General features: G+C 33.9%; 1 protein-coding gene across 2 annotated transcripts in view; it reads right to left on the minus strand.

Annotated features, from left to right (window-relative positions):
- Nucleotides 1–1,185: 1,185 nt before the first annotated feature.
- Nucleotides 1,186–13,352, minus strand: part of knockout (Stork-head domain-containing protein knockout) — a 51,430-nt gene continuing 39,263 nt past the window's right edge. For both annotated transcript variants that reach the window (XM_066402012.1, XM_066402011.1), the window contains exons 2-8: nucleotides 9,657–9,812; nucleotides 7,998–8,193; nucleotides 7,145–7,403; nucleotides 6,681–6,883; nucleotides 5,537–5,752; nucleotides 5,331–5,482; nucleotides 1,186–5,274 (exon numbers count right to left, since the gene is read on the minus strand). In XM_066402012.1, the coding sequence (XP_066258109.1) occupies nucleotides 3,787–5,274; nucleotides 5,331–5,482; nucleotides 5,537–5,752; nucleotides 6,681–6,883; nucleotides 7,145–7,403; nucleotides 7,998–8,193; nucleotides 9,657–9,797 (2,655 nt within the window). In that variant the 5' untranslated portion in view covers nucleotides 9,798–9,812 and the 3' untranslated portion in view covers nucleotides 1,186–3,786. The remainder of the gene's footprint in view (nucleotides 5,275–5,330; nucleotides 5,483–5,536; nucleotides 5,753–6,680; nucleotides 6,884–7,144; nucleotides 7,404–7,997; nucleotides 8,194–9,656; nucleotides 9,813–13,352) is intronic.

Consider the following 13,352-nt stretch of genomic DNA (forward strand, 5'->3'; position numbering starts at 1 on the left):
ATCTGGAAAGTTTTTATAGGATTCTCTAACTTTTGTAGAGTTAATTTTTGTGCATGAATTTTTTTCATGAATTTCTTCAAATGAAAAAAATTCTTCATTTCGAAGTAATTTGTCAAATAATGTATAAAAGGCACTTTTCAAGTATAGTTCGTGACACTGAATATTTACTTTAATTTGCAAAATTTTATGAGAATTAATTATCGTTGTGTGTGAAAACAAATTGCCATATTGCTACCATTTATTGCGCGCTATAAATGGTGTAGCATTGGTGTCGGGTAAACACACTTTTAATGTACCGATTAATACAATTATTAATTATATATCAATTATATCTAAATGAATGGAAGTTCATTTTGGAACTTACTAAGACTCGTTAGAATTCAATTATTGCTGGACAGCAGCAATCTCAATTGTCAACAATAATTAAGTTATAAAAAAGTAAGCGGCTAGAAATTGAGAGAGGCGAAGAAAACTGACAGAACACAGCAAAGAAGTTCTCTTCTAGTAAAAAGACATGAATAACTTCTATGATATAAACTGGATTGTAACCGCTAAAGTATATACATATAGAGAACTCCTCGTAAAGCAAGTGTGCTTAATTTACGGAATGCTTTTATGTGAGATTCATTTTTGTGGTTTATTAAATGTGTAATTTATGAGTTTTTTTAATTGTAAAGGTTTTATACTGATTGCTTCTTGACTGCATGTTTGATGGTCGGTTCGCATTTTATGTAGTTCTCAGAAAGCTTTTAGATTAAAGTCAAGAATTTCGACATAAAGAGAATATTTTTTATTACCTGTTAAACCGATGAAATCCGATTAAATAAACTGTTATGAATATCTTTAGAGAGTTGCTCGGAGGTCAATTTCCCTTTTCCCATATCCAGATAGTTCAGTGATACATTTTAACTAATTTTGGTAGGAATTAGTGCATATATAGGACAATAATAGGAAGGAAAATAATCTGATTTGGTAGTAAAGCTTCCCCTTCGAATTCACCTTATTATATCTAGCAAGTAACAGTTCTCTGGACAGATGTCTCGGAGATGCTAATCGAGCATGTTCAGTCCTTTCTCTTTCCGTTTTTATTGATTCTTTAATGGGTTTTCCATTTAAAAAGAACCTTTTCGTGGCTCGAGTGCGTTTAAACTTATAATTTTGAAATAAAATAACTATATCTAGGTATGTGTTTCAAAATGTATGTATATTTTCCTTTTGTACAATGGCTAGTTCACAAAATCATCTAAAATATACATTATGAGAGATATACAAAAATATTACAATATATGTTTAAGCCGTTAGTTTTGCATGTATTTACTGTAAGTTTCAGACATATTATTAATTTTCCTTGGGTTTTTCGATAAACAAAAACTTAGGAAAGTTCAAAAAACCCAAGAAAATAACAGCGTTAGTTCTACGTTGAGCTACGTAATACATATGAATTTAAGATCTATAATGACTGAGATACTTATTGTTATACGCTTTAGAGAGTTATTTCAGTTGCACCCTAACGAAAGCTTTTCGTGCAGGAAAGCTAACATAAGATGCATATACCTCATTAGATGTAATGATTGTGTTATTTATATCTTATTAATATGAAGGCAGACAAAGAAATGCTGATATAGCAATAATGTGTCCAAGTTGAATACTGAGAGCTCGAAATGCACATTGCAATGAAGCTTGAAAAAAATACTTATGCAAACGATTTAATATTTTGCGAGTGGAAACTAAATGAATAAACAATACAGAAAATTGATATTATTAACAAGTGACTTGTTAAACTGTGTTAAAGAAGCGAAATCGATTATGAATCATATTTGAATGTGGATCTGTAATGCCAAAAGATGAGGAATTAAGTTGCCCATGAAAATATGGTAGATTGGCCAATACTCAGTAGATGTAAGATTATAATGTATAATATCAACCAGGGGAAAATCGATGGAAAATCAAAGCACTAATGGCAGAATCTTCTTCTTGAAAATTTAGAGGATGAAAGGGAAATCCCTTGTGCCTTCTGGCTCCTTAAATCAAAAGTAGTTGAAAAATCAAAATCTGATGAAGCACTTGAATATCATATATTGCATGAAAGCCTCAAAAGTATACAAACAGCATTTTAGCAGCAGGTAAGGAAAGACGTTAGCTTCGAGTATATAACAAAGATGGCAAATAAAGAAATTCTACACGCGTAACAGAGACGAGAATTACTTCAGAAACGTTTTTCGAATGACTAGAGTTGAGACGAGCAAATTTCAACATCCACAACAAGCAATGAATAAACAAAATTTGTAGATGATTCTATGATTAATATCTTCAAAGATACCTCAGGAGTATGGATTTGAAAGACAATTGTGGTTTTCGAAAAAATCACTTGCAGTGTGGTCTCTCAGAAGTCCAACAGAAAAAACCTTTTTGATCCACCTTTTTTTTTTAATTGATCAATTGGCATTAGTTACTAACGGTATTACTCTTAGAAATAATTTTCTTTCTTGGTGGGTATCACTAAAAATGTGCACCTTTACTGTTGATACGAAGAAAAAAGAGGGATTATTCCGTGGATGTCAATAATTATAATTTATATAGCAGAAGAAGAATTATTGATACGTATTCATTGTTATTGTTTCGGGGTAAATCTTATACCATGTAAGATCGAATCGTGTTGATTTTATTGGATGTTGTTCGTCTGGGAAGGATTTTTTCTTTTAGCAGAAAACTTCCAGCTTTATAATGTCAAAGGGTCTTTGGTGTTGGTATCATGGTATTCTCAGAATTTTATGCAAAAGAGGAGAAGAAATTCACCATGGAACCTGTTGGACTACTGTTTAACATAACCCACGGGGAAGAACTGGGTTGTTACATTGATTAATTCAATTCAAACCACCAAATACTACTTGTTTCCTGAGAAAGATGACAAATATCACAATTATAGATATTTTCTGTATCACGCAGATAATCTTTATTGTTTAATCAAAATTAATGGAACCGAGAATGGATTGAGAAGCATAATTACAGCCTCCAAATACGAAAACTTCATATTTTTGTGAATGCGCACTCTGTGGAAGGTAAAAAGTATTTCTTCGTTCTATGATAAGGAAATGAAATTAGTCAGTTTGTCATGTCGAAAAGGCTGAAATTTTTAGGAAAAACTCGAGATGTACCACCTCTAGAGAAATGGTCCACGAAAATTCTCGGAATAGGCATCAGAATTTTGATTTGATGATGAAACATAACCAATTATTTCGATAGGGCTGATCTTTAGGCTGACCTAACCAGGAATGAACTGGCATTTTCCAATGAGAAGAAACCTAAAAAGGGTGAAGTGAATAGAGAATGAAATGAAGCTTTTCAAAAGGGTCAATCCCTAAAATTACTTGAAGAGTGGATAGTGAAGTTGACTCAGAATTTGAGCTCGTAATTAAAAACTTAGAAGTTTTTTGTAGAGGGATCTAAGATATTTCATCAGCTATCTTTTTATCCTCAGCATTTCGAGATCTCGAAGTCTCTCTAAAAGTCTCTTTTTTTGGTGGTTCTATAGTGGTTCTCATAATAAATTTCATCTGTTGTAACTTTTAGAAAAAAATTCTCTGCTTTAATGAAATCAGGAAAACGAATCCCAAGATCTAAAGAAATGGTTGAGGAATATTCAATAATATTGAGAACTGTGATTTAATTGAAATTGATAATTAACAATTTTGGATATCGAAGAACATTTTCTTATAGCTCATACAATTCCTTTCAAGCTTTTTATCTTTAATCTTCGAATATTTCTAACTTGCTTTTCAATTACACTTAAATTAAACCAAAATCTGTATGAACCACCTCGCAATTATTTTGTTTCTCCAAGTTATTAGAAGCCATATTCAATTCTACTAAAGTATCGACGCTGTTAATACTGACCCCTTTGAGGATTTTCTGAGCAGCCAAGCTGGTAAAATTGAAAGATACATCGCTTAAACTAGGAAACTGAGGTTTATCTCTTTCTCGAGATAATGGAATTTCTTTATAGCAAATATTCGGTTCAGACCCAATAAAATTTTTCTCCAACAGCTTCGAATCTGCAAATTTCTCTAAAGAAGATTTGCGAGTTACATCATTCTTGATAAAGCTACCTAGAGGTATGACCTCATAGCTCTTAGTTGGACTGGAAGGAACTGAGTTTTTTGAAAATTCCCTAAAGGAATTGGCAACAGGTGAATCTGGATTTGAATTAGAAATATACTGATTATGGCTACTAGATGACACATTTTTAATCAAATTGTGGAAATTAAGACTGTCTTTTGAGGGTAACTGCAAAGATAATTTCCTGCTATTGTTCATCGTTTCGTTGTAAATTTCCTTATTACTGCCTTCCTCTTTAAATTTATTCAAGCTACCTTGAGACTCTTTGTTAGAATTTTTCGTGAACCGCCCTTCAGTTTGCCCTTGCGAGTTTTGTGCATCTGCGTGAACATCACCATTTATGACAACAACGTTGGGTTTATTAGTTTCGGTATTCTGACCATTTTCGAATGTGATAACAGATCTGACTGGTGAATTCTGGACGAATATTTTGGTGTTTGCAACAGGTCCTCTTCCAGTGTTAATTGTAGCTGTTGCTGTTGCATTACTGTTGCCTAAAGTAACTCCATTCCTATTTGTGGTAACTTCTAATGTAAAGGAACTACTATGGCTGACACTTGATTTGGGGGTACTTTTAAGTTCCTTCTTCCTCGAAATCATTGAATCCGCTTTTGAGTACTCCATAGAGCTTCTGTTGATTACTGTTTTATGGCTCTCTAAGCTAGAAGGACCACTGGTTAAGGAGCTACCAGTTCTATTGCTTTTATGCGATTCTATACTGCTAGGCCCACTGTTATCAATGCTGGAGAGATGCTTCACTGGAGACGCAGATCCAGTACTCCCATCATGATTAGTAGAATTTCCATCTTTATCATTCCTGTTGAGAACCTTAGGTGAAGTGGAGCAGCCCTTTTCACCGTTCTCCATTACTTTATTATTGGGGTCAGTATTAGAGTTGCTGTTACTCGTTGAAGGTCTTCCAAGACTAGATTTACTGGCTTTTCTTGAGCTATCCCTACTTCGGAGTCCATGCTTCCTGGGTAAAGTATTGCTGGAATATGAGGAATATAACCTGGATACAGGAGAATCTTCTCTGGATGCTGTTGGTGGTAATAGTGCATCGTTGTATATTTGCCTGCGATGATGGCGTGGTAGTGTTGCTGATCCAGAGCTAATATCACAGGTGTCCAGATAGGCGGAGATATCCATTCCAGAGTCCTAGAAAATAAAGGAAGTGGAAAGAAAGAAAACGTTAAAAAATAAATATGCATTACCTTCTCCGACCATGTTTGGGTTCCAACACTATGTAAATGCACTGCTTTCGAATTAAACCATTCTGTGGGTGGGAAATGAGGTCCAAATGTTCCAATCTGGCACTGTGATCGCTTAGACCTTCGAAATAGCCTTGATAGGAGAGATTCTTTTTCTAAAATTTAAATTTTGAAATATGTTGTTCAGAGTAAATACTTTTTTATAGTACTTGGAGTTGGAGTTGAATCTCCACTATTAGGATATTCAGTGCTGCTACTCGTATCGGCGTAATACTTATGGAGAGTTCTAGTAGATGCTGATCTTCTAAGTCTTCTGTTTGAACTCCATAATCTAAACGAACTCCGTCGGTCTGAAGTTCTGGGAGTAGGGAATGATGACGACCTGGTTTTGGTTCTTGGATACAGAATTTTGTCACTAGCGTTTCCTAAAAATCAGTATTTGAAGGAAACTCTTCTGAAGATTTATTATTTTTGTAAATGCAAATTCAGTTCATATACGGTATCGGGGAAAGATAGTAAAGACCCAACAATGCTGCAGGATAGTACTCTCACCGTTGGGCTGAATGGTAATAACTAAAATGACGCTGGAGTATGTTCCTTGCGCGTAGAGATCAGCGAACACGGTTTTCACTTGAAAGCAAAAATAAGCGTTCACAGTATCGTCAAGGATTTTAGACCATTAAGTTTTATGTTTCAAGATCAACATGCATATAGCAAGGAAAAATCAATGGAAGTGGCTCTCGATTCAATTATATAGAAAATAGAGACGACTTATTCACCCAGAGAGGTGGTGCTACCACTCTTTTGATATAGAAACAGCATTTCCATACAGATAAGGCAACGACTTTGGTAAGGATTATAGTCTGGGGTTCCCTACTCCAGCTGGTGAGATGAATCAAATCAGTGTCATACCGTTAAGACAACATCTCTGGAAGCCCACCAGAAGACAGTCAGTATTAAGAGTGACTGTCCACAGGGCAGCTGCTTATCGCGACTAATAACCGACTGCGCTGAAACAGTAAGGTGGGCAAGTCTTAAGCATAGAGTTTTCGGAGCCACTTTTCTCCTCTGAAAGAAATTCCCATCTGTTGAATGGGCTAGCATACTATCCATGATGAAGAACATCGGCCGTTTTGTGGAGGGTCACCAAAAGGGGTGGTTTGGAAATGAATTGCAGGGCTTTATCGCTTTACTATTATATGCTACTATAACTACTACTACTTGGCTTTACCGCTATCACTATTTGATTGTTCACTATCTACAAGAAAAATATACTTATATTTCGCATTAACCATCATTGATGAAACTGATCTCAAGAATATAATTTTTTAGAGAATTAAAATTTTAAATTACCTCCGCATATAACATCCGCTAAATTAGTCTGAATACACTGATGAGTGACATTTCCGTCTCGAATAGTGGACATATCTCCGTGAACCATGACCATTGCCTCATCGGTAGACATGAGCATAGTTTTGTTCGGAATGTTAGTTTCGAAAGCGCTTTCGTGGTCTCTTCGCGATCGAGTTCGTGATTGACTTCTTGATCTCCTCCTCCTGCGAAAAATAATATTCTCATTCTGTAAAAATTAATTTTTACTTCGTTAAAAAAACACGCACATTTCCGAATAACATACTGTGAAATATTGTTTTTAGATTAGTTATAATTAAATACCGAGAGAAAGATGATATTATGTGAACAGACACGCCTTCTTGCTTGTTTAAGAAATGTCAAGATTAGCCAAAAATGGCTTGGTTGAAGTAAGATTTCATTTGATTACCATTATATAGGTACTTTCATGCGTTTTGCATACTTACTCAGGCGTGACAATGTAATAACCACTAGAAGTATTATACAGCTTTCGTTCTTTAGTTAGCTGCACTAAGGTGTCATATAAGGTCTGCTCACTTGGGAGAGAAACATGAGGAAATGCCAATATTAGGGCTTCCCTGATAGTTTCTATTCCCGCTGGTCTACCCTGACTAGACAGTTTCAATACAATGGCGCAGACTGCTTCTGGGAGAGGAGTCCATTGAGTCTGGGGTACCGGAACAGAGTTGCATTCTTCAATGTCCTCTGCAACATGAAATATCTAGTTGATATTGAAATTTAAATACTCTCAAAGGAGATTATAAAGGTCAAATCTTGCAAGACGCAAACGTTCAGTTAAAAAATCCTATCACGCCTTTGATTCCTGATCAATATTCCTTGCCTTCACTAACATACGTAACTGGTATAATAAAGAAAATACATAGAAGACAGTTAAGTTGTCCATAAATAAACAATTATAATACTCAATGCAAATAATATTAAATTCATTCATAATTCCATTTATGATATAACATGGTACTAAGCACGTCTTAACAGACCTTATAGGTAGTATATGTACGGAAAATTTCGAGGACAAGCTATAAGGGATATTGCGTGTAAATCCATAACGATTTAATTGAAGTGACGTTAACTGAAGTTAGGAAAGTTAAAAGAAACAAAATCGAATTAAGTTTTTTTTATAATAATTAAATTAATTTTGATTAAATTAAAATTAATCTTTATTAATAAAAAGTAGATTTTTATGATCATTACAAGATCGATAATTACATTTAAAGGCAATAAAAGTGAATATTTTCTCTTTTTAGTGTTGATTATTTAATTACAATAGTCTTTACTTGCCTAGTGCCACAATCTGGTACCCTGGTGGAGGTTGCAATACCCGCCTAGCCCAAGCGTTCCTTATGACCTCCAAGGCACATGGTTCAGATCCTACCAGAAGAGCCCCTGGATTTACATATCCAAAGTAAACTAAGCTTTTAGTTGCTCCATTCAGTGCATTGTTCCACCAACAAACTGAATTTGATGACAAAATACCCTGAAAAAATTGTGTATAGCTGCCTAAGTAAAATTAAGAAAATAAACCATTCTCGAACTCCCATTTTCCGTAAGTGATGATTATGTTTGATCTAGCTATCTGAATTTTTTGAAATAATACCGTCAAATATGATTTTTGCCCACTATGTATGGCTCAAAGCTTAGTGGCCATATTCTTTTTTACACTTAACATTTCTCCAGGAACAACTCAATCAACTGAAAAATTTTCACAGTGGTTAGACCTTGTTGTGATATATTTTTGTCAAAAAAAAGAAATATAAAATGCCAACAAAAAACATAAGAAAAATACGAATACCAATGTAAGTGGAATAATAAAGAAACAACAAACCTACATATCGGAGTAAAACTAAACGGAAAGACAAAAAGGTTAAACACGTAGCAAGAAATCTTAACAAAAAAAACACGTAACTAATTAATCAAAAGAAGCGGATGGTAATGTATATGGAAAACACCTAGTATATCGAGATCAGAATAACAAAAACTAATTCTATAGATCGATATGATATACGTAAAACACGCAGCATGTATCTGGGTAAACTTCCTGGTTAAGTTCAAAAATCTAGACGAGAACACATGATTAGGTGAATTTTCGATATGTAATAGGTAAGATGCAATGAAACTTGATGGATTAGCAATCTACAAAGGATCCTAAACTGCTTTATTAAAGGCACCTAAAAACCATGACAATGGAAAATAGTAATATGTAAAAGAAGAGCAAAACGCCCTTTTTATTCCTTAACGATATTCCATTTCATTTCAGCTTTAAAAACCGGTATGAGGTCGTTTGGAAATCCAATTCTACCGCTTACCGTCAAAACCATTAACAATTTTAACATGATCTTTAAATGTTATTGGTAAAGATAATTCTAAAGTAACTTTTTTTGTGTTTTGTCATTAAACCCTTTTTCTTTAATCCCTTCAGTTCCATCTCGACCAACGATAGCTTAGCTTGGATTGCTATGTTACTGTGTACTTTTATTTTCCTCTCTTTTTTTCTTTAATTTTCTTTCTCTTGCTGTCTCTCCCAGAATATATATATTCTTCATTTTGAATCTATGAAATACAATTTAAAACGAATTAACTTTTATGCATTTCAATTATGTTATATTGCGTCTTTTACATCCATCACTTTGATCTTACCTTTCATGTTTAATGATTTGGTTAGATTTTCAATATTGCTTTCAATTTTTTTTTTGGCTCTCATTTCTAATGCACAAATGAGGATATGAATTACACTATAATTTTAAGATACTGAGATAATATCTATACGGCAAGAACTGAATACACAGCAGTCACAATTGCTTATAATAACTAATGACTTTAAGCTCACTGGAACCCACAATTGCAATGTTTTTTTATGACTTAATGCACAATAAGGAAGCAAGAATACATGCTTTGGAGGTATTACTGGAATAATGTATTTAATTTATATTATTAACTTACCTGAAATAATAGATAACCATTTTCATACATCCAGAAGTCTCCTGGATCACCTCGGCAACCCTCTTTCCGAACTATGATGGCAAGGACTTGATTCAACTTAACTCGGCGACTTGCGTCCTGCCCTAGCCGATTCGAGGTCATCTTCAGCTGTTCATCCTGAAAAGAAAGAAAATAATTGGAAAATAATTTAAATACGCGATTTTTTGTGAGCTGCTTTAAAAGTAAATTGAGATATTTTTGTCTTTGAAGAAGTTTAAAAGTTATTATTAAGCCATTTTCCGACCTGTGAACAATTTTTTTCTCATATTTTTAATTGAAGATTAGCGCTTGACTCATCACTGCTGAAATTTTCTTAAGAAATTTCATTAAAATTTTCATTAAAATCTATTGTGTAGAAAGCAACTTTATGCACTAAATTCACGTGCGAATTAGTTCGGTTCAAGTGAAGTCGAACCAATTCAAATACGATTTCATCTGAAAAGAATACTTTCTTCACACCTATTCTGCACATCTATGGTTTCGTTTCGGTCTAGCGCTTTCTTTAATGAAATGTTTTATGTCTCAAATTTGACGTAAAATTCTCGATGAAATAAAAAACGTACCGTAACTCTAAAAACGAAGAAATTCTGCTTCTGTTTACTAAAGAGTCTTCACAAGTGAGGCAATAACTAGACAGGAAATAGTTAACCGTGAGTTCCGAGAACGTAACAGGTACCTACTGAATTAGGATATTATTTGCTTACCGCTTAGGAGTTGATGTAGGCGTAAAGAATGTCATAACGTTCTAGTTCGTTGTTCAGGTGAAGTGCTGTTTGAATAATTCTAATATTATGAGCAATGTTAATTGAACATTTTATATATTGTCCGCAAAAGAGGTGGCTTTTCAGAAGTTGGTAAAGATAAGTGTAAAAAATGGAAAAAAATTGGAAAAATAGTCGTGGGATAAGTCAATACATATCCAAAATAATAAACACACAAATACCACGAGAATTTTTGCAGTGTTAGAAAATTTCATATGACACAGGGTCTGATTGTGTATGAAATGGCAACATCCCAAATAGAGAAAACTGAAATTATTACTGTTAGCAGACGAGTTTGACGAAGCACTACATCAACCTAGAAAACTTGATGATTGGATGGAACCACGAAGACATGCGCATGATTTGGCATATTACTAAGGTTGCTAAAAAGCAAAAGTCACGATAAATAAAAATGAAGAAAATTTCTCCTATCATGGGTGGTCACGGATATAGAATGAAAAATAAATAAATATCGGTAAAATAATGTCAGCGGTCTAGAAACGAGGTTTATATACTATAGAAAACAAATCGACGACTTGCAACTTCGGTATATAGAGAAGCAACCATAAAAGCAGACTTAAGGTCAGATCAGGTTAGTGTCGGTTACGATAACCAATGCAAAAATCAAAATGTGCATATATGAGGGGCATGGATGCCATCGCAGTGAAGCAGGACGTTAAAAACGTCTTATACAGGGCCAGGTTAGGATGTCCTAGGGAACATGTGCCATAACATAGCGGCCGCTATAACACGTTTGCCCATACATTTTAAATTCATGCCGACTTTAGGTACCGGTAGACAAGACCATTATTGACGTTGGAAAGTATTATTGACGCCACATTACGGCCGCTAGATTACGGCATTGTTTTCCTGGGAAACCATACCTGTAGTTAACAGAACTAACTTTTTAGGCGTTCCTTGACCTGATCTCTCTGTTAAAAATATTTTCGTAAGTGCATATTGCATCGCTTCAATGAGAACTTTAAAATAACAGTAAATACTCCTACTTGTCATCCAAAATGCAAAATTATGAAGCGACAGTTTTTAATCAATTACAACTCATTAAATAATGTAAACCTGTTAAAAATAAAATTTTGAAGTAATCGTGGCGCAATTTGTATGTGCCCGGGTGTGTATCTAGATCGAATATATTCGTGTATTTTCGGTAGCTTTGTCGCCAATCGTAATACATGACGATTTACCCTATTGGCACGGGCGTGGCCTAATTACACAAAGGTTCTATTACTATATTTCTGTGAAAATCTTATTATTAAAAAAGTCTGTTTAAATTCATCCGCTATTATCAAATGACGAATCCAAATTAGGTATTAGATTACTACACTGAATTTGAACGCTTCATCTTATTGTAGTATTGTATTCTTTCAGCTTTTGAAAAGATCAATAACCATTGTTTTTTTTTTAATTATGGGTAAAAACCATCAGTATAAGGTGGTTCACCAAGAAATGCCTCTGTCGATTACAGAAAACCATAATTAGATAAATCTTGAAAATTCTACTCGTCATGAAAATTTATAAGTATGCGGATGTTGATGTTACAGCTGAAATATAGTTCCTTTTGATAATTTTATATCAAGAAGGAATTAGAGAAATGGGAAATGTCAACTTATTTCTGCAACAAAATCTCCTACTCATCTTGGGCTACAACTTATTTAGTGAAGGACTTCGATTTCCACATGACTACCAGAAATCAAGAGGATTCATTTTGTGGATCATCCTATTTGGCGCCCTGCCACATACAGCATTAATATCCTTATGAGTAATATTCCATAGTAGACTAGAAGTAAACTTGATATTTAAAATACTATTATATTTTATTTCATCACCAACCATAGTCAAGTTCAGAATGCCACATTGATCTTTGCAAGCCTAATATGGGTTGCAATAATCATTGAAAGGCCAAACGCGTACATAAATGGTTTTATAAAAGTTCCAAATTTAATCTTTTCATAATCTAAAAGCCATGGTGTATAGACCAAATCGTGGAATACGAACCTCCAAAATAGCCAGGTCACTGAAAACGTGCGGATAAAAACGAACATCTTACTTTCATCCAAGGTAAACGAGCACTAATACCCACAGTGTGACGAATTGCATATTTTTCTAGTTCATTAACTTGTGCAATACCCGTGCTTAATAAATCAAGGCTGTCGATCAAAACCAGTCCAGATAAATTATTCCAAATGCGGGATTAATACAATAATTAACTACCTTGTTTGGTATACCCAATTACCAGTACTTGAATTTTATATGTGTATAATACTGCAGATATTTTCTATTTCAGTTAAAACAATTTAGGACAACGCGCGTCCGGATTTCAAACTTATTAATCTTTCATTTACGATTTATTTAAGTATTTATTATTGCCCTGACCGTAAGCTCTCTGTTGGGAATGGCATGGCTGAATAGGTTCCCTAGGTTAAGATTAAATTGCATTCATTCAGTTTTGACAAAACTCAATTTAAATTCTGGTGCAACAAAAAAAAAGAAATGATTCGTATATTAATCTACGGAATCTAATCTTTGCCTATTTCCGTATCTTTAAAGTACAGATAACTTTAACCACAGAATAATTTTCATTGAAACACTGGAATAAAAGTAATTAGCCTCAGCATTGGCACAGATAACATTTTCCATGCGGAAGCGCTTACAGACACAACACTACAGATTTTAAAAGTTTTGTATATTCATTCAAATGTCACACATCTGAGATGCAATAGCTATGAGTAGATAATCATATTAATGAATGAAATTATAATGAATATTTCACCAATACATTATCGTATGTATTGGGCAGTTTTAATTTAAACATTTTTTTTTTCATTACAATCTTTTAAATTTATTTAATTTCAAATTTTTCAGTGCAATTATATATCTT

Source organism: Euwallacea similis, chromosome 24, assembly GCF_039881205.1.
Source record: "Euwallacea similis isolate ESF13 chromosome 24, ESF131.1, whole genome shotgun sequence".
Classification (NCBI taxonomy): Eukaryota; Metazoa; Arthropoda; class Insecta; order Coleoptera; family Curculionidae; genus Euwallacea; species Euwallacea similis.